This window comes from Mobula birostris, chromosome 2 (genome assembly GCF_030028105.1).
Source record: "Mobula birostris isolate sMobBir1 chromosome 2, sMobBir1.hap1, whole genome shotgun sequence".
NCBI classification, from domain to species: domain Eukaryota; kingdom Metazoa; phylum Chordata; class Chondrichthyes; order Myliobatiformes; family Myliobatidae; genus Mobula; species Mobula birostris.
Genome location: NC_092371.1, coordinates 154289166 through 154311151, shown reverse-complemented (window position 1 = coordinate 154311151; position 21986 = coordinate 154289166). Strand labels below are relative to the sequence as shown.

General features: G+C 40.1%; 1 protein-coding gene across 9 annotated transcripts in view; it reads left to right on the top strand.

Annotated features, from left to right (window-relative positions):
- The window catches only part of hace1 (HECT domain and ankyrin repeat containing E3 ubiquitin protein ligase 1), a 78698-nt gene that overhangs the window by 33001 nt on the left and 23711 nt on the right, over positions 1-21986 (top strand). For 4 of the 9 annotated variants that reach the window (XM_072250367.1, XM_072250344.1, XM_072250374.1 and 1 more), the window contains 10 exons: positions 664-770; positions 1389-1635; positions 3254-3600; positions 5526-5594; positions 5679-5766; positions 6375-6486; positions 10823-10920; positions 18892-18979; positions 19162-19311; positions 21056-21252. In XM_072250367.1, the coding sequence (XP_072106468.1) occupies positions 664-770; positions 1389-1635; positions 3254-3600; positions 5526-5594; positions 5679-5766; positions 6375-6486; positions 10823-10920; positions 18892-18979; positions 19162-19311; positions 21056-21252 (1503 nt within the window). The remainder of the gene's footprint in view (positions 1-663; positions 771-1388; positions 1636-3253; positions 3601-5525; positions 5595-5678; positions 5767-6374; positions 6487-10822; positions 10921-18891; positions 18980-19161; positions 19312-21055; positions 21253-21986) is intronic. The other 5 variants (XM_072250388.1, XM_072250350.1, XM_072250379.1 and 2 more) reach the window with 4 other exon arrangements.

The window sequence follows — 21986 nt, the reverse complement described above, 5'->3', positions numbered from 1 at the left end:
ACTTGTCAGGTCAAGTGGCGTCTATGGAAATGAATAAATAGTTGATGTTTTGGGCTGAAATCCATCTTCAAGATTGGAAAGGAAGGGGGAAGATGCCAGAATAAAAAGGTGGTGGGAGGGGAAGGAGGAAAGCTAGAAGGTGAAACATAGTCGTGTCTACCCTGTGATGCCCCAGTCAGAATCTCATGCTTCAATATGATCACTCTTCATTCACTAAAGAGTATAATCTTTTGGCTACTTGTGATACGACAGCCCTTTCATCCATGCATCAGCTTCGTGAATCTTTTTGTAATGCTTTCAATGCAGTATGCTGTTCTTTAGAGGACAGAATTTTTCACTGTACCCCTAACTGCTTTTTGTCTTATTTCCATGAGCAATGAAGTCACACTTGCAGTTTTCCAGTTGGTACCTTCCTGGAAATGACCTTGTAAAACTTTAACCAATTCCTTTGCGATTTCTGCAGCCACTTTCTTTAAAATGATCTGCAAGCCATTTGGACCTGGTGGCTTGTCTTCCTTTACTCCCATCAGTTTTCTAATACCTTATCACTTGTGATGGTGATTGTTACAAGTTTTTAAAATTTTGTATTTCTGGTAGCTGTGCAGAATACATTATAAGTATTTTAGACAAATTAAGTGACTAAAGCTAAGTTTTTGCATTTAGTTACGCAAGGTTCTTGAGCACTTGTGTCCACAGAATGAGAACCAGTATCAGAAGATCCTCACCAGTCTTGCTGAGGTTGCCACAACAAATGGTCACAAGCTACTCAGGTGAGTTGAGGTACTTTTTTAAACATCAAAAGATATTTTAATTATTTTAGTTCTGATTTGCTTTTTTCACCCATAATATAACATTCTAATTAGTAAGAAATTGTCTGGGCTATGTTTCCAAAATGATTTTTCCAAATTTCTTCAGCTGTATGTGCAGATCTGTAATGTAATCATCCTAACGCTTAATTGTGAGATGTCCAGAGTAATGAAGGACCAAAATACTATTTGCTTGGTCTTCGAGGTGAAAGCACTTTAATCTGATAAAATCAATATGATAGAATGGTCTGTAGAAAGCTGCTCTGTATTGTAAGCTGCTTGTACAAAAATGTTTGATTGTTATAGAACATTTAGTTATAGGTATGTTCAAACAACGGCAAAGGTGATTATGTATCTGTATTTCTGATTTGTATGTATTTGAGCTTGTTATTTCTACATCATTGTAGTCATGGACCCAAAGAACATTGACCTATTATTTTGAATTCCTACATACCAATTGGCTAATATTCATTCAGACTGAGTGTATTCCATTCTGCAACAATTAAAAATATTTATTTGGAATATTTGTTATGCAAAACCTTTACAGTCTCATTATAAATCCTAGTTATTCTCTTTTCTCAGTATATCAAGTAACTACGAAGCACAGATGAAGAGTCTGTTGAAGATAGTGCGTCTTTTCTGTCATGTATTTCGCCTAGGCCCATCCTCTCCTAGTAATGGAAATGATATGGCTTACAATGGAAATAAAACTCCACGAAGCCAAGTTTTCAAGGTCAGAAAATTGTATGACGTTATTAGGAAGATTGAAGTAAAAGAGCTGAATTTCACAAAGCATGCAAACATTAATCAGACATCTCTTGAAAAAGAAGTAAGTTTGGTTAACGGAGTATGTACATGTTTACAAGTCATATGAAGCATAATCTTTAATTAGATAACTTTTACTTTCCCTCATCTGGGATGTGTCATAAGGAATCTGCAGATCAAAAAAAATACATTTAATTTTAATGTATTAAATGGTTTCAGTTTTCCAAAATGAAGAATCTTCAGCTTTAAGTTTTGAAGCAGACTTCTAGTTAATATATTTCATACATTTCAAATAAAGCATTGATTTGCTCTGGTTCTTAAAGTTGTTTTGCTAAGTTTTTTTTCCAATATACCTTGAGGCAGGTCTTCCCTTCCCTTCCTTTCCCTTGATATTAGTGCCTAGGCCAATGCTATTATTTCAGCGTGACCCATGGTACAGATCTCAGTTGAGATTTTGGCTACTAGGGGTTTGCAGTGACTCAATATAAGACTGTAGCTATCAGCACAGAATTGAATGCATGAAACTATTTTGATAGCCAGTGAGGACTAGAGTCCAAACATTAGGGCTGTCCGAGCCATCAGTGTAGTTAGGTCCTTGAATGTCATTGCAGAGATAATTCCAGTCTCTGTGGGCAATGAAAGAGTTACATTAAAAATATAGGGTAGGCAATTTAGGACTGAGCCTAGGTGAAATTTCTTTAGAGATCATTAGAATTCTGGATGTTGAGGAGCTGAAGGATGTAGGGGTAGGCCTGGAAAATTGTCTTGAGATCTAAAAACAGCCCTTGTTTTCAATGGCAGAAGAATACCCTCTTTTTGATTCTTGTATTAGAACGATTTTCAGTGTTTCAGAATGTTGGTCTTTTTAAGGTGACTTGAGCACATAATATCAGGCCTCTGTGATGGAGTGGGAGAATAAAAGTTCCATAGCACCATTTTGAAGAACAGGATTCTTTTGCTGGGAGATAAACCTAAAGCATTAAACAGCATAACCTCAGTAGGCCAATTGGCCTGTGAGCTTTGGGTGTTAATAAATAAGATCGGGTCTTCTCAACAAAGCCATTCTCTATTTTCGATATAATCCTAAGATGTTACCTTGTAGCTTGATTGTCTATCTGCCTCTGCCATGAATATATTCAAATGATCCATCTCCAAGGCTGATGATGAACCCTACCCAATCAATAGCTACGGTCCTGATGAAAGGTCTCGGCCCAAAATGTTGACTATTTACTCTTTCCAATAGATGCTACCTGGCCAGTTGAGTTCCTCCAGCATTTTGTGTGTGTCCTTTGCTTCTATCAGATTTATAAACATGCTCTCTGCTTGACATGGACAAATAGGGTGTGCAAAAGTCTTAAGGCACCCTAGCTGGATGTATGTGCTCAAAACATTTGCACAGCACTGTATTTCTCCATTTTTAGCATTAGAAACTTAGAAAATCCCCACATAAACCTGAAAAACTTCATGTGGCAGAGATTTACAGGTCTTTGGTTTTCCCGTTGTAGCATTTCTAAGATGCAAGTCACTACAATTGGCATTTAATAGGATTGATGTGGTTCCAGAAAATAGAATCAAATACAGTACTTGTTTTTTAGCATTATAAACCTTAGTGAATTTGCAGAAAACTTCCATAATAAAGTGCTGTTTTTGTGATGGTTTTAATTTTTTTTTTGCTTTTACAGCCATTAGAGCTGCTGTGGCATTCACTGGATGAGTGGCTGGTTCTCATTGCTACTGAATTGAAGAAAAATCAAGAAGACTCTGCAATGGATTCTAAAAATATTGCTTCCATTTTACTGAAACAGAGAGCCCAAGAGCAAAGAGCTGTTGTAAATGCACAGACTCTTGATACTGTAAGGAAGGAGGTCCTGGAAAATCAATGTGCCAGCTCTGAGAAGGAAGAAGACAGTGAAGATCAGATACAGGATGCCAGTTCAGATGGTTTAGATGTAATTTCTATGACAGCAAATCGACTGAGTGCCGTGATCCAAGCGTTTTATATGTGTTGCTCCTGTCAGATGCCACAGGGGTGAGAAACTTGGGATTAATTTTGATCATATCCTTAATTTCAACTTCATCCCCTGCTGTATGGTAAAACCATCTGAATAAGAACTATTTACAACAAAGAAAGAGCATCTAAAGTTTGTCACTCAGGAGATGAGATTGAGGCATTAATAAATAAAATTGAGAAATGGCAGAGGTTCCAAATGGGTTTTCACAATAAAAGACATCAAACGATCCCAATAGTAGTTAACCATGGGAATTTTGTGAGGGAAGAGCTTAAAATAATTACCAACTAGCAAAAATTCATTATAGGCAAATGAATGGGACTTAAGATTGACGAGTTCCCTGGACCTGAAAAGTATTTTATGACATTGAAGCTAGTGAATACATTTATTGTAATCTTCCAAAATTCCCTACATTTTGCTGAGATGTCATGTGACTGGAATACCATGTACGTGATGCAAAGGTACAAAAAGGGAGGGGCAGGAAGCATAAAAACATCGGCCAATTAGCTTGGCAGCTGCCATTGGGGAGTCAGTAGTAAACTATTTTTAGAATCAACATGATTTTATGAGAAATAGTGTTTGATGCGTTTGCTGGATTTCTTTCAAGGTATAGTGGATAGGATGGATAAAGGAACAGCAGGCGTAAGATATTGAGTATTTGGAAGGTATTTGATAAGGTGCCAGAAGATGTTATTGCATAAAATGCAAGTTCAGTGTTGGGAGCAATTTATTGATATGGATAGAAGGCACCTAGCTAACAGAAAAGAATGGGAATAAATGTTTTATTTTCTGATTGGTGATCAGTGGTTTGTGAGCTATCATAGATCATGAGAGTTTATTATCTATATTGATGAATTAAGTGAATATATACCATTGCCACGTTTGCTTATGACAGAATAATTTATAAGTAGGGCACAGCTGTTAATGAAACAGATTCCGCGGGAGATTGACAGCATCTCATTTCAGAGTTGAGGAATATTGAAGGTCGCAAGTATTGTTATTCTTCATTCCAGAAAGTTGTGGAGGTACTTGTCGAATATTGTCTGGGTAGAAATTGATAAATACTAGAATAACAAGGATTTGAGGGGTATGCTGCTAGGGTAGGAAAGTGGTTTTGTGCTTAAGTTTGTGTCATGGTGTGACTGAATGGTAAGACAGGCTTAAGGGGCAGATGTAATGCTGCTACTTGTGCTTTCCACTTGCATAATAACTGGCAAATAGTTTAGAATAAAACCAGAAATTGCTGCAAGTACTCACCTTAGCAGAATTCCAACATCTGTAATTTTTTAAAATTTATTTTGTTCCATTTTTAAACATTTACACTGAAATTTAGTTATTACAGAATATATAGATTTGATCTTCAGGTAAGACCCGATGTTTAGAAATAAGGCAGATACTGTTAAAATGATTTTAAAGCAGTGCTGGTCAAGCTCATTACAGAGGGACAAATAACGTTACAGTGGAGGAGGTGCATGGTTTCAGAATTACTGGATGGGAAGTCATCAGAATGTCGAGTTTCCAGAACATTGTGTGAGATTTCAGAAAAGTTGAAGAAGCAAGTTGGAAAGCTTAGGAGCGTGGAAAAGAACCACATGATAACAGTCTGAGGATGAAGGAAATAAGTACCAAAGTTGTAAATATTTCAGGAATAGTATACCCATTGGGAGAGAAAATATCACGTATACAGTGGATATATTCCAGTGTCTCTGAATTGTCTATAATTGAGGAGAAATTCCCTTCTGTTGATGATTGGAAATACCGAAGATATTCAGCTAGATCACATTAGATCTCCTAAGCTTCTGATGGTAGTTCTTATGCCTTAGGTATGACTACATAGCTTAGTATCCCCTTTGTATTGTTATCACCTCAGTCATGTAATCACATTTTTTTTGCTGTTTTCTAGTGTCATTGATTGCGTAAAACATCGTACATTTTGTTTTTACAGAATGACATCACCTCGCTTCATTGAATTTGTGTGTAGGCATGATGATGTTTTGAAATGTTTTGTGACAAGGTGAGCAGATGTTTTCAGGTGTCTCCTTTGTTGTTTACTTTATTGTAGTTATCTTTTTAAAAATATTATTATTATTTGCTGCAGAAACCCTATAATAATATTTGACCACTTTCACTTTCTTCTGGAGTGCCCTGAGTTGATGTCGAGGTTCATGCACATCATCAAAGCACAGGTATTGGTTAATTTCTCATTGTAAATTTGCTTCAGTTTCTAAATTTATAAAATGTAGAGATTTTATCAAGTTCAATTTCTGATCTTAAACAGCAGATGGCTGTTCTATTTAACCACTTATTTTATGCTGTTCTATTTCTCTGGGTGTTCAGAAGATTGACTGAAGTCATACTCTTAATTCCAATGTAGTGTTCCCCCCCCCCCCCCAGTGTTAGTAATCTGTGAAGTTTAGTTGACAAATTCATCTCTCTGTTTGTGCTACAAACCTTTGATTCTAACTAAAATTACTATTAACGTTTAGCCAGTAAATTATTTTGTAGCTGAAGATGGAAGGAAATGGCAGGCTGAAAACTTGGCTTCTAGTGAGATCACTTTCTCTGTTCTTCCTCATTTTTTGTCTTTTTGATGACCTTGTCCAGTTGTGAAACCTCCTTTGTTATTCTGAACTAGTTTGGAGCAGTGGGGAATAATGACTGAGGTCCAATGTTGGATAACAATGAATGAAGACATCATAGCCTTCGTGTTTTTACCTGAGGATTTTGACCTATTGTGTATTTTTCCAGAGAATCAATATTCATTCTTTAAATATTTTTCATTCTTATCATCTAGCCCTTCAAAGATCGATGCGAGTGGTTCTATGAACACCTTCATGCCAATCATCCTGATTCTGACATGGTACACAGGCCTGTTAATGAAAATGATATCTTGCTTGTTCATCGAGGTACTCAAAGTTGTTTATTTTATCCATAGTAATAACAGTTAATTTGAAAATGTTATCTAAATAAATTTTATTTCGATGAAGTGCTTTATCTGGGATCATGTCACTTTGATAAAGGTATTTAAACTGTGAAAATTCTCATTTAATGAAACCAAAAAAAAGGTGGTTCAGGTTTTCTTTCAATATGATGTAAAGGTTTCTTCACTCAAAACTAAATTACAACATGTTAAATGGAAAGAATTCAGAAATTATCTATTATGTGATTACTCAGTTTTATTTGCATTTGCTAGAAATAGGTAAATCACTGATAGTTTTATATCCTAAAGATGGAAAAGCTTGGAATGAGCTACCAGAGGAAATACTTGAGGCAGGTACAATAGTAATATTTAAGAACACTTGTATAAGTACACAAAGGGACAGGACTTACAGGCTTATAGACTGAATGCAAAAAATGGGACTAGTTGGATGGGCACTGTGGTGGGCATGGACTGCTTGGGTAAAAGGGCCTGCATTTGTGCTGTATTTTAATAGGTTGGGTTATCCCCAAACCAGGAAAGTTGTCTTTTGGCAGCTTTCCTGATCCAGTGATTATCCTTGTCCAATTTCATAATTCTCTCTCCCACTTTGCTGTTTCCAAGTGAAGATGAAGTATTACATTTTTGGCAGTTGTTTGAGGCAGAGAGAATGTATGAAGATTTTAAAATATTTCATACATTAATAAAAGGATAGCTTGTAAAGACTTAAAGAAGTGGCTACCTTCAGGTTCTATCTAATTCTTAAGATACATGGGATCCACAGTGACTTAGCCATTTAGATTCAGAATTTGTTTGCAGTGGAAGCAGAGGGTAATGGCCATTGGGAGTTAATCTGGCTGGAAATCTGATTAGTGGTATTCTGTGGAGACCTCTGCTATTTGTGTAATTTTACGTAAGTGGCTTGATTGAAAACGTGTACGGGTGGGTAAGCAAGTCTGTAGATGACACGAAGACGTGCCATTGTGGATAGTGTAAGAGTTCCAAAGGATGCAGCATGATGTAAGTAATTTGTATTTGGGAAATGGCAGGTGGAGTTTTATCTGGTTAAGTGTGAAGTGATGCATTTTGGGATGTCAAATATAAAAGAAAATACAGTTAATGGTTGGACACTGGATAGAATTGATGTGCAGAAGAATCCTGTAGTCTAAGTTTGTAGCTCTCTGAAAATGGCTGCCCAAGTTGATAGACACAGAAAAAGGCACCAGGACGCTGCCTGGATTAGAGAGCATGTGCTCTGAAGAGGTTGGACAGACTACAGATCGACCTTCACTAATCCGACTACCTGTAATTCGGATCTTTTGATAATCCGGCACTGATTATGCTTAATGTGATCCTTCTGTAATTTGGCATTTTCACTAATCCGGCACTCCTCAGGTCCCAATGGTGCTGGATTAGTGAGGGTTGACCTGTAGTTTCGTTTCTGGAGTGGCAAAGACTGAAAGAAGACCTGATAGAAGTTTATCACTTCATGAGAGACAAAGGTAGAGCAGACAGCCATTATCTTTTTTCTGGAAGGCATGCATTTAAAGCAAGAGGTAGAAAGTTCGAAGGAGATGTGCAGGTCAAGGAATACACTGCTAGGCATTATGGTGGGGGCAGACCCTACAGAGGTGTTTAAGATGCAGCTGTGTGCAGGTAGAAGCAATTCGTTTAATTCAGCAGCATTATTTTAATGATTTTGGCATAACATTGTACATTGTTCCTAGCTATATTGTTCTATTTGTGTGCTGCCACTGCTCTAAGGTTTACTGCCATTTCTCTTTTTGTAGTGAATGGGGATTGTAATGGTAAAAAGAGAAATTGGTTTTGTTCCCTTCCTCTACCATTCTTTATCTGAAGGATTGAGCAGGGTTATGGGAACATTGGTTTGCATAGTGGCTTTGAAGTGAGTCACACTATTTTCCTTTTTTGCTAACACATTTGTCATTTTTTTGATTTAGTGAGTGGCTGACTATTAGAGTTATACATTTTCTAGAGCAGGCAGAGTTGTTGAACGTTTTGAAGGCTGAGACAGATTTTTGTATGACAGGGAATTTAAAGTTTATGGGTATTGGAAAGTTGACCCTGAGGTCAAAATAAGATTAGGCATTATTGAATGACGGTGTATTCTCCTCTGAGTCTATATGGCTACTTGCTATTCTTATTTCTTTTGTCCTTAAGGTGTATATTGTCTACTGGATTTTAATATATTGTATTTTTGAAAAAACAAAAACAAAAATGCAGATTCTCTAAATTTGAAATAAAAATACAGGAAATACTCAACAGGTCAGCCAACATCTGTAGCTCGGGAAAGAGGTAAAATTTTGGGTTGAAGGCATTTAATCGGAAGTGGGAATCTGAGCAAACAAGTTGGTTTTAAGTTGCAGAGAGGTTGAAGAGGAACTGACAGTGTGAAGGGTAGGACAAGGCTTAGGTTACTGTAGTATTTTCAATATCCAATCACAAATGGAAAGTAAAATAACAATTGGGATACAAGGGTCACGGGAAACATTTTTCTATCTCCTATCAGTAATTTAAACCTGAAGATATTAGGCAATTTCGTAGTGAAGGTTAGTTTTTCAATTTTCCGATATCAAGAAGTTATTTTGGAATAATCAAGGTTACACTGGATATGCAGTAGATTCCGGTTAATTGGGAAGGATTGAGACCAGTACATTTTGCCCTAATTAACCATAGTTTCATGGAAATAGTTAAAAAGGTATTTAAAAAAAGACAAAGTACAGTTTGACTGAGTAATGAATTATGTATTTAAATGAAATAAAGCACAAATTAGAACATAGCCAATACTACTGCAGCAGTATAAAACTGTATTAGTTCCTAATAGTTATCAATGAAGGAATTCATGCAGTGTATGCTACCGTGTTCTTTTGATTGACTATAAATGAACAAAATCAGCACAGGCACCTAGTGCAGGTAATGGCCTGCCTTCAAACAATGCTATTGACGATTGCATCCTCAATATGTTCATTTTCATTGTAATATTCAAGATGATTGTTGACACCTTCAAATTCTGCGTGGTTCCTAACTTGTTGAAGCCGTGAAATCAATCCATTTTCACTGCTGGCTGTTTCCAGCACCTGAAAGCTTGAAATCACAGTGAGCAAAACGGTCCAGATTTGTCTTACTGCTCATTTCTCACTATCACTGACAAAAATCACTGCTTTTTGAACACAAACATACAACTGACGCTATTTATAAACTCTTTAGTATCTAGAGGCCACACAAGTGCACGTGACTGCCATTATTTAGAAACTGTTTGGCAGCAGTTTAGTGTCCCAAATAAGCGACTGCTCGATTTACTGATAGCCTGATTAACTAGAATCTACTGCATTTCATAGATTTAGCAAGCTCCAGCATGCTTTGCTTATTACCTATTTGTTGATACAGCAATATAAAGCTATTTTAATATGTCTAAGTGTTGAGCTGGGCAACAATATGCCATTATCATGTACCTTTTGTCAAAGCATGGAATTTCTGACATCTTCCTTAACTTGTGGTTTCACTGTATGCTTTCTTGCTGGAAGTTGCTGCGTGTCATGTAAATAAATGATATGTATGTAAATAATAGCTTGCATATGCATCACCAAAAGAAAATCTAAAAACTTGCATGATCTCTGTGTGAAATTAATAACCCAGACCAAAATTCAGATGTATATTTTAAAATTGCTTTATTGTATGTGCAATATTATGTCTCTTCATAGTGTAGGAGATATTTGGTTTATTGATCTAAATATAATGGACTGTCAATCCTATTCCCCCTTAAGTAATAAAACTGTGATGAAAATCAGTTTGAACAGGTGCATGTGGAAAGCATCCTTGGTGGATAAGCTTGTACTCCAGTATCCCTCGTGAGGTGAAAAAAAATTGGTGATGTTAGAACTAGGAAAGAATTTTTGCTTTGTTTTTGGCAGCTTTGCGTGACTAATTAGAATAGAGGAAATAGGCTGCTGAGGGACTGTTTATCAGAAGTTCAGCTACAAGTTTGGGGCTGATTTGTATATAGGGAAGGTTTGAAGGCCATTACATCCAGCAGTGTACATTATAATTTGTTGTCACTTCAGTTGATCACATCAATTCCCGTACCCTTTGAAAACTGCAGTAATAATATTGTATTGTTAAGTTAGTTTTTTTAATGCCTTGAGGCAGCATCTCCCTTGATATTAGTGCCTTGGGTAATGCTATTATTTCAGCATGACCTCTGGCACACTCCTCAGTTGAGAGCTTGGCTACATCATAACTTGTTGTCACATCAATTTTCTAACTCTTTGGAAATTGCAATAATAACATGGATTCTCTTTTTGTAGATTCAATTTTCCAGAGTAGTTGTGAGGTTGTTTCAAAAGCAAGCTATGAAAAATTGAAACAAGGTGTCGCTGTGCGTTTTCATGGAGAAGAAGGGATGGTATGCATTGTTTCCCTTTCAGAATGATTTAAATAATTTCTGGTACCTATGTAATTCTATACATTTTACAAATACATCAAGTTATCAGATTGTTACATAATTTTGATGTCATCAGTGATATTGTAACATTTAAGTCGATAGTGCGTTAATGTTTTCAATTAAGATTACCATTTAAAATTTTACATCGGAATTTCTGACGGGCTCTGAGAAACAATATATCGTGTTGGATCGGTTCATTTTCCTGATTACTTATAGTATTCTTGCTGAAACAAATCATGTGGCATTTGAAAAGGCCCTTTGGTCCACCATGTCCATACCAACCATCAAACATCCATGTCTACTAATCCTTATTACAAATACACTGGTAACAGTTTGTGCCCTGCTGATTCAAGATTTGCCTGTATTCAAAAATGTTGACAGTGCCAGCTATACCTTTAAGCAGTATTCCTGATTTCAACCATCCTTTTCTTTAGATCCCCTCTAGGTCTCCTATCCCTTAACCCAATCTGGTTTTAGATATCTTCTATAACTTTACTTCTATATTTGAGCCCCTTAATTTTGTACACCCTTATAAGGTCCTCATTCCTCCAAGGTATGGTTATGCACTTAGAAAACAACATGTAAATTTATTGATCCTAATTTTATTCTACTGAGAAGTTTTGTTAAAATTATTCAGATAAATTACACATAAATTCAAGATAAAGAAATTCATTGACCCTGTGCCATTTGAAAGAGAAATCTGGCCGGTCACTTTCAATGCTGCAGCAATATTGAAGAAACAGTTTGACAAAGTAATACTAGAAAAGTTTAAATATTTATTTGCATTGGCCTGCTTTACATGTAGATTGATTTTTCATTGCTATAATTGCTAGTATGCTAAATACCTGATTATGTTTATGTTGAATAGATCTCTTGATAGAATGTGAGTTGATACCTGAAATTTCCAGGATACCCTTGAGCCTCAGTTCTCTTGGGGAAAAAACCTGGATAGAAAATTTTGCTGTGGTTAGAACTAGGGAGGAGAGAGTGCAGGCCCTGGTTTACGAACAATTTGAGCTTAATTATGCAAAAGATCTATTTACGTGTAACCTCTCTGCAGTAGTCAGATTACTAACTTTTGCCCTACCCTTAAATTCACTTTGTCCACCTCTTGACACCTCCCTTCCCTTTCTTGATCTTTCTGTTTCGATTTCTGGAGCCAACCTACTGATTCCTGTGGTTATCTTGACTATATCTCTTCCCACCCTACCTCCTGTAAAAATGCTATTCCCTTTCCTCACCTCTGCCATATCTGTTCCCAATGCATGTGTAGCCCCCCTGGCCAGCCTCAGGGACGCTCGGCTCGCTGTCGTCTAGGGAAACTGCCCTCGGCCCCGGCAAACTGGGTAATTAGTTTGTGTGGATGCTATGTGATGTACCCCACCTCGCCCAAATAACAGACAATACACCAGATACGATGAAATGATTTACAGTTTATAGATATTACTGGAACTATATAATTAATAGAGAATAAAATATAAAAGGGAAATAAAAGGCGCCACACTTATCAAAGTTCAATCTCCTCATGCACAAACAGTTGGAGCTCAGGACCCTTCTTCACCCTGCGACCCCTCGGACCACCTCGACCGGCCACCTGGGACCAACAGCAGTGGTCGACCAGACGCTCCACACGAGTCCGTCTCTGTCTCCTCTCCTCACCGATCACCCTGCTCGGGGTCCGACTCCGTTAGCGGGCTCACAGCACCTCGTCCATCCTCTTTCTTTCTCTCCCGCCTTCTGCCCCAAAACCCCGCGCATACAGTATCTTCAAATACACCAAAAACATAACAACTATCCCAATTGGTTCATAACATATTCTTATCACACTCTAACCCAAAACAAGCTGCTAGTGCAAGAACTTTCTCAGCGTTTAACATAACAAAGAAGCTTTCCCAGGTATAACATAACAAAGAAGCCATTTTAATTAGTCTATGCAGCACCATAAAAGACGAAACCCCCTTACACTCTCCCCCTGCCAAACAAAGTCATGTCCTCATGACTTCTAAATAACTCGCCAACCAGTCCTGCAGACACACAACACACATATACACAGATACACACAGTGACAGTGCTCCCCAAACAGTGGACCTTACGCCTGTCCCACTCTCACTCAGGCCACCATTACAACTCGGCGACCCCTGTCCCGTGTCCAGGGCCTCGCTACTTTTCCTTCCTGCTCCTGCCGTAACTCAGACTGCCCACAGCTAGCCCTCCTCACTACACCTGACTCGTGGGAGAAGGGCCAAAGGTCTCTTCCTCAATCACGGGGAAATTAGCGAAAGGTAGCATGTACCACATGTCCAGCACAACATCCTTCGAATCCGTTTTCTTCCTCATTCTCCCGATCGGTAGCTGCTGTTTGAGTTTCTCCAAACTGAAACATTTAGCCGGGGCTACCCCTTCAGCCTCCTGCAGTCGAGACGTCAGCTTCTTTGGGGACTCCTTCAACTCTCGCCACAGCCTCAGCAGTTCCGGCTCAGGGTTCTTGGCCATCTCAATCTGAGACGCAGATATCCTACTAGCTTCTTCCACCCTGACCTGAAAAGCAGCAGTTAAAGGATGTTCAGCCTCCAGTTTTTTCTTCCTGATGACGTCTTCCAGGTCAACTTTCAGTTTTTCCACTTCATTTAAACTGTCGATGGTTGTCTTCAGGTTCCTTTCAAGCGTCCGTGTCCGTTTTCCGAGATCTGTCCTCCATTTCTTCACCTCCTCGGGAGTGTAGTCAAACTCCCCTCCCTGGGCTCTTGGTTTTCTGTTGGCTTGAGTCAGAACACTTCCTTGATCTTGTAAATCTTCCAATCCTTTCTGGATCGACGTCTTTGAGTTTCTGCTGATCCCTTCGAAGGTGGGTCGTTGTTTCTTCTTGCTGGATTAATTTATCAGTACAAGACTGCAGTGTCGGCTCAGAATCCAGTTGCTCCTTCTCCACGTTGACGAGCGTGAATTCCAAGTCTGCAATGGTCGTCCCACAAGCGCGGCACTCAGTCTCCGGCTGGCATTTCTCAGCACTCAGTTCAGCGGTGCAGATCCCCTCTTTCCCCTGTGTCTCATTCAGATTGACGACCTGTGTTTCCATCCCCAGGTCCACCACCGTCTGTTCCAACACCAGGAAGTTCAACTGGTATGTCTGGTCATTTTTCTCACATTGCACCAAACTCCTCCGGCCAAAAACTCCTCCACATGTGACACTTCACTTCTGTCACCCGGGCTCAGCCACTCACCTCTTGTCATAATCCCCCCAGGCGAATCCAAACTCTAGGCGGTCATCTACATACGCCAAAACTCCACACACCTTCACTTACCCCATGGTCTTCCTCATGCCCCGCGGGAAGGATGCAGGGGCTCCGGATATGCCCTTGGGCATCTTTTCGGATCAGAAGAATCCTAGGGAACTAATAACTCCGTCTTCGGCTGGACAGCCGCACTCCTCGGGATCTGGCAACATCCACTCCTCAGATCCAGCACATTAAACCACGTCGCATAATCCACACACACGCTGCCTTCATCTTCCACGCCGCCAGGGTCCAGTTGCCGTGACCTCTCTCTCACTGAGGTGTCTTCAGCGGTCAACTCCCCTCCCTCGTGGTAGTTCGGAGCATCTACTAAGAGGATCTCACCCTCAGCTACTTTCCCCAGGCCGTAACACCGCTGGGTCTCATTTAAATTCGGTACCGGCTCAAGGCTACTACACATGTCCTCAGAAGCAACTCAACAGGCTGGGTGCCCAGACAATGCCCCCATGAACTCCAGGGTCATTAACCAATCATCATCTTCTGGATAACTACTGCCACTAGTACCCAAAGTCTCCGGTGCCCTTGCAGTTGTCAAGGATAAATGCTTCAGACACTGGTTGTAAAACGAACTGTACAACAACTTGACCTGCGCCCCAGGGTCGAGGATGGCTTTAGCATCGCTTCTCTCTATCTGTAACGACACCCTGGGGCGTTGTCCCTGTAAGCCTTCAGGAATAGGGTCTTTTCCTTTCGGAAGTTCATTGGTACGTTGCTGGGAATGTGCTTCCCCAGAGACCCCAAGCTGTTCCCCACTGGGCCTCCACTAAGCTTCCCGACACCTCTGTGATCAGCTGAACGGGTTGGTGACGGTGTTAGAGCTGTCAGGTTCACTTACACCATAGTGACAGCTGTCAGTTATTTGAAAGAGGGGGGGAAAGTTTTTAGTGCGTCTTCTCTGGCTAGGAGGGCAGCTAAGTTGCTTGCTGTGCCAGGGGGGATCATTTCAGGGGACCAACCCGCCTACTTAAACTTTCCACCAATCCCCGTCGCTCTCCCTGAACCGAACACTGCCATTCATCTAACAACTGAGAGATCCGCTCCACCCGCGTCTCGCATGCCTCCGCCCCTCTAGGGGTGGACACTATCCCAAATGCCAGGTGGAGCCTGCCAGAGCTAGGACATTTATTCGCAGACACTACCTCCAAATCAGACCACTCTTTCCTCTCTCTCCCAACAGCATAGAAGCCCCGAGTTCCACCTCCAACTCGTAAATGTTCGTCTGAACTCGAACAAAGACCTCACCCACTGCACTTGCAGCAATCACCAGCAAATAACCCACAGAGACACACATCACTGATTTAAACAGGGCCACCACACAGCATACCAGTAGATCCAATCCCGGACGAGCCCCCAGTGTAGCCCCCCCAGCCAGCCTCAGGGTCGCTGGGCTCGCTGTCGTCTAGGGAAACAGCCCTCGGCCCTGGCAAACTAGGTAATTAGTTTGTGTGGATGCAATGTGATGTACCCCACCCCGCCCAAATAATAGACAATACACCAGATACGATTAAATGATTTACAGTTTATAGATATTACTGGAACTATATAATTAACAGAGAATAAAATATAAAAGGAAAATCAAAGGCACCACACTTATCAAAGTTCAAACTCTTCGTGCACAAACAGTTGGAGCTCAGGACCCTTCTTCTTCACCTGCGACCCCTCGGACCACCTCGACCAGCCGCCTGGGACCAACAACAGTGGTCGACTAGATGCTCCACACGAGTCCGTCTCCGTCTCCTCTCCTCACTGATCGCCCCGCTTGGGGTCCGACCCCGTTAAAGGGCTCACAGCACCTCATCCATCCTCTGTCTCTCTCTTCCACCTTCTGCCCCAAAACCCCGCACATACGGTATCTTCAAATACACCAAAAACATAACAACTATCCCAATTGGTTCGTAACATATCCTTATCACACTCTAACCCAAAACAAGCTGCTAGCGCAAGAACTTTCTCAGCGTTTAACATAACAAAGAAGCATTCTCAAGTATAACATAACAAAGAAGCCATTTTAATTAGCCTACACAGTAACATAAAAGACGAAACCCCCTTACACATGGTTTTCAGTTTCAGAATCTCAGAGATGACCTCCTTTAAAGAATGTGGTTTCCCTCCCTGTACTATTGATGCTATCCTCATTCGCATCTCCTCCGTTTCCCATGCATCTGTGCTCACTTCATCTTCCTGCCGCTTTAATAGTGATAGAGTCCCTCTTGTCCTTACCACCCCATCAACCTCTGTATCCAACACATCATCCTGTGCAACTTCTGCCATCTCCATGGGATCCTACATCTTTACTCACAAACCTCCCCCCCCCCCCCCAAAGTTTTCTGCCAGGAGCGCTCCCTCTGCGATTCCCTTGTCCATTTGTCCCTTGCGACTTATCCCTCCTTGCACTTGTCTCTGCAAGTGGCCTAAGTGCTACAGCTGCCTATACACCTCCCTCACCTCCATTCAGGGCCCCAAACAGTCCATTCAGGTGAGGCAACACTTCACCTGTGAATCAGCTGGGGTCGTCTACTGTGTCCAGTGCTTCTGATGTAGCCTCTGCTACATTGACGAGACCGTCGTAAACTGAGGACCACTCGTATCATCTACCACAAGCAGGACCTCTCGGTGTCCAAACATTTTAATTCCAATACCCTACCCATTCCCCTTCCGATGTGTCCGACCATGACTGCATCTTGTGCCAAGATGAGGCCACCCTCAGGGTGGAGGAACAATATCTTGTATTCCGTATGGGTACCCTACAAACCTGATGACATAAATATAGATTTTTTTCCTTCCTAAACAAATACTCCCTTCCCTTTCTATTCCCCACTGACTTTTTACTACTTCTCACCTGCCTATTATTTCCCCTGAGTCATCTCCTTCTTCCCTTTCTCCTATGGTCCAACCCTTGACCTTTCCCAACCACCAAGCTTCACCTATCACCTTCCAGCTAGTTTTTTCCCATCCCACCAACTTTTTGTTCTGGCATCTTCCCCCTTCCTTCTCAGTCCTGAAAAAGGGGTCTTATTCCAAAATGTCGACCGTCTATTAATTTCCATAGATGCTGCTTGACCTTTTGGATTCCTCCAACATTTTGTGTGGTTTGCATCAGATACTATCATCTTTTAAGAACACAAGCTGCCAGTTTCATGGCAGGAGGCCACTTTAGAATTGCTTTGGAAATTGACAAGCAATTATTTTTATTAATACTTTGGCAAAAAGGACTGTAACATCCTGAAAAAAGATCTAGTGCTTTCTTGGTGTATATGATGAATAAGTTCTTCTTGGGCTTTTAGCCAGGTGCAAGTATCAATTATAACCAACGCTTCGATGGCAAACTCTTCCATCTTCTTCAGGGATGATGCCTGGGCATATCTAATCCGGTGGTATTTATACCCCTGCAGTTCGACACTCCTGATTGGTTAGTCCTCATCCAACCAGGTTTCCATTCTCCTGCTTTGTTTACGATCGAATTCTAGTTCTTACTTAGAGCAAGACTTTCTTGAAATAAAACTAGAGGAAAAAGAATTTTAATAAAGACTGAGGTCTTGCTGTAAGGAAGAACTGGAATTTGATTGCAAATGGTGTAGGAGAGCAGAAACCGGCTGATTGGATGGGGACTAACCAACTAGGAGGGACAGATGGGGGGGTGGGGGCAGGGGAGGGGGTATAAATACTACTGGACTACACTCAGGCATCATCCCTGAAAAAGGTGGCAGAGTTTGTTATAGAAATGTCGGTTATAATTGACACTTGTACCTTGACTGGAAGCCCGAGAAGAGTTTATTCTAACATCCTCATTATTTACCATCATAGCCAGGCAGTGGAAGACAAATACATGCTACTGTTAATTAGCTACCACCACAATTCATTATACTATATTGGAGCTATCATTAAAGTATCAGTGAATTGTGTATTTTCCGACCTATGGGCAAATTGGCGTCCAGATGTCTGTAGAAACAGAACCTCTTCATATCCTAAGGGCAGTGTATACAGGTAAAAGATTAAATACTTCAAGAGCTGTGAAGTAGGATTAACTTCAAATCACTTTTTAGCTGGCATGAGCACAGTGGGATGAACAATTCCTTTACACTGTAAATCTAATTTCCCAATCACAATGATTTTGGAAGTTATTGTGAAATTTTCTAAATAATATTGAAAGTATCTGAATGTTAAGAGGCCTGAACAGTTATTTCCCATGGTAGGGGAGTCTCGGACAAGAGGGCACAACTTCAGGATTGAAGGATGTCCATTTAGAACAGAGATGAGATGCGGAGAAATTACTTTAGTCAGAGGGTAGTAAATCTGTGGAATTTGATGCCATGAGCAGCTGTGGAGGCCAAGCTATTGGGTGCATTTAAGGCAGAGATAGATAGGTTCTTGATTAGCCAAGGTATCAAAGGGTATGGGGAGAAGGCAAGGGAGTAGGGATGACTGGAAGAATTGGATCAGCCCATGATTAAATGGCAGACCAGACTCAATGGGCTGCATGGCCAACTTCTCCTATGTTTTATGGTCTTATGGAAAGGGTTTTCAATTGCTTCAACTAAGATGCATTTGGGCATACTTTGCTGAAAGGGGAATGGGAGCAAAGGACTAGGGACCCTACTGTTAAATTTTCCCTTTGAATTCTTCCCCTTTTTGCATTCAGGGCCAAGGAGTGGTGCGTGAATGGTTCGACATACTGTCCAGTGAAATAATTAACCCAGACTATGCTCTCTTCACTCAGTCAGCAGATGGTACGTTCCTGGTACACTGATAAAAGCTACCTTCATTATCAATATTGATTTGAGATTTAAAAAATTTCAACCTTTTCAATTTGTTGATAACTATTTTAATGTAAATTTTGAACAAAAGTTCTTCGAGTATATATTTGCTTTATCAATTAAATTGAGGAAGTAAGTTGATTTTTTTTATTTAGGAACTACGTTCCAGCCAAACAGCAATTCCTCAGTGAATCCAGACCATTTGAATTATTTCCGGTTTGCAGGGCAGATTCTAGGTTTGGCACTTTATCACCGACAACTGGTTAACATCTACTTTACACGTTCATTCTACAAACATATACTTGGTAAGAATTGTGTTTGGAAATTCATATTGTAATTAGAACTGTTCTTTGGTTTTCAAGAATAGCAATTCATGGGTGGGAAACTAAACAATAACTCGTGTTATTTTGGTTTTGGGTCACACATGTACATGATGAAAGTACAGGCCATCTCCAATGAAAATGGGAACAAAAAGGAAGACGTGAATATAGTCTTTGAGGCTGAGGGAAGCTGCCTTTTGTAACAGCGGTAAAAAATTGATTTCATCTGGAACATAAGCTAACATCTCAAGGTTTTTCATAGGAACATAACTTGATGCTGAATCCAAAAAAGGTGGCAATAAGTTTGATCAAAAGAGATTTTAATTAAGGTATTTGGGATTTCATAGGGTCAGTAAGTTTGAAGGCGACTGCATAAAAGACTGACAAGTATATTAATGCCTTTTGATCTTGAATGCAGAAGTCTCCTTCATGTTCTGAGGGTGGGGTTTCTGAACAAGTTATTGTGGCAAGAAAGTTGAGAGATTAAAGACTGCTCAAATAATGTATTTGAAGTTTATTATCACAAAAGATGTACTTCTAATGATGCTATCACCACTGATCCATTTGGCCTTTGTAAATGATGTATTGATCTATAATCATCTCTTTCATCCTCATGGTCGAGCTGGAATAGTGTCATGAGGAGAATGTGAGAAACAAATAAAACATAGAAGATGCAGAATAGTACAGCACAATATACGTCCTTTGGGCACAGTGTTTTGTTGACCTTTTAACCTACTCCAAGTTGAACGTAAGCCTACCCTCCCGCATAGTACTCCACTTGTCTTTCATCTCTTTCATCCATGTGCTTATCTAAGCTTTTCTCAAATGTCCCTAATTTATTGGCCTTTACCAGCATCCTGGCAGGACTTTCCACACACTCAACATTATATGTTTTTAAAAAAAAATTTGCCTCTGATATTCCCCCCCTCCAATCACCTTAATAGTATGCATTCTCATATTAGCTGCTTTGAGGAAAAAGGTGCTGGCTTTCCTCTCCATCTAAGCCTAGATTGTACACTTCTTTCAAGTTGCCTCTTATCCTCCTTTTCTCCAAAGAGAAAAGCCCTAGTTTGCTTAACTTTTCCTCATAAGACATGCTCCCTAATCCAGGCAGCATCCCAGTAAATCTCTTCAGCACCCTCCCTAAAGTAAGGCAGCCTGTACTGATCAGTGTGGCCCAACTGGAGTTTTATAGAGCTGCTTTGAACTCAGTCTCGTGAGTTATGAAGGTCAACACACCCTGTTGCTTCTTAACAACCTATCAACTTGCATGGTAACTTTGAGGGATCTGTGGACGTGAACTCCAAGATTCTTCTGTTCCGCTACACTGTTAATAATCCTGCCATTAACCCTTCAAGATCAACCTTGCAAAGCTTATCACTTCACACTTTTCTGGATTGAATTCTATCTGCCACTTTCAGCCCAGATCAGTATCTTATCCATGTCCCATTGTAACATGTAGATAAGAGAAGGTTACAATGTTAGATTCATCAAAGGCAGGCAAAAAGAAAATCAATTATTATCCAACAAGAATGGTGATTGAAAAACTATAGCAATCTTAGGTTACACTTCAAAGTCGTTACTGAATTGAAGTGTGACTTAAGATCTGATAATGACACACATGTACAAGGACTTAGCTTTAGTTGGATTCATAATTTGATTTCTGTATCTACTTGGCATCATAGCATTTTGTGGCTGAAAGATTGTCCTGGTGTGTATATGTTTTCAGGTATCCCTGTAAATTATCAAGATGTGGCATCCATTGACCCAGAATATGCCAAAAACCTTCAGTGGATTCTGGATAATGATATTAGTGACCTTGGGCTGGAACTTACTTTTTCTGTAGAGACTGATGTATTTGGTGCAATGGAAGAAGTACCTTTAAAACCTGGAGGCATAAGTATACTTGTGACACAGGAAAATAAGGTAAGTTGGCTATGATAATATTTCTTTCTTTTCACGTGGCAGACGTTTTTTGCACATCATCTTTGGTCATTAATTGTATTAGAGTTGATGTGGACCGAGGGTTGCAACGTTTACTGATTAGCGAAGACTTTATTATCAGTATGTAGATTCCAGATTTTACCACATGTAACGTGTTTCAAAATGTCAGTGAATACTCCATTTGCAAAAGGGCTTTTGAATCTTGTCTAAGTATTGGAGGGCAACAAACAGATAATACTGAATATAACAACCACCAAAACAATGATTTGGTCAAACATGCGGTAGTGTATTATTTGTGAAATTATTTGTATCTATGCTGATAATAAAATAACTGGGTCCAGAACACATGCACTCTTACAACTCAAAAATATTTCATATTACTTGTGCACAAGGAGAACAGAATGGCCCCTGTCACCCACACTGTTCTGAAACCTAAATGGAGGCTATTTTTATACAGAATTGGCTTATCAGTTACCGATATTGACCATTTGGTAAATTGTTTGAATTCCTTACTTACCATTCACAATAGAGAAGTTAAAAGTCAATAGAAACTACACGCTGTCAAGCAAGAACACATAGAAGTCAGTAAAACAATCGCCCTTTAGTTGTTGGGTGTATTTCTTATCCTTCCATTATTCCTATCTTGTCTGCCTCTGGCACCCCCTATTGCTGCAGTCCCCAATCACCGGGCCATGGACCGGTACTGGGCTGCAAAG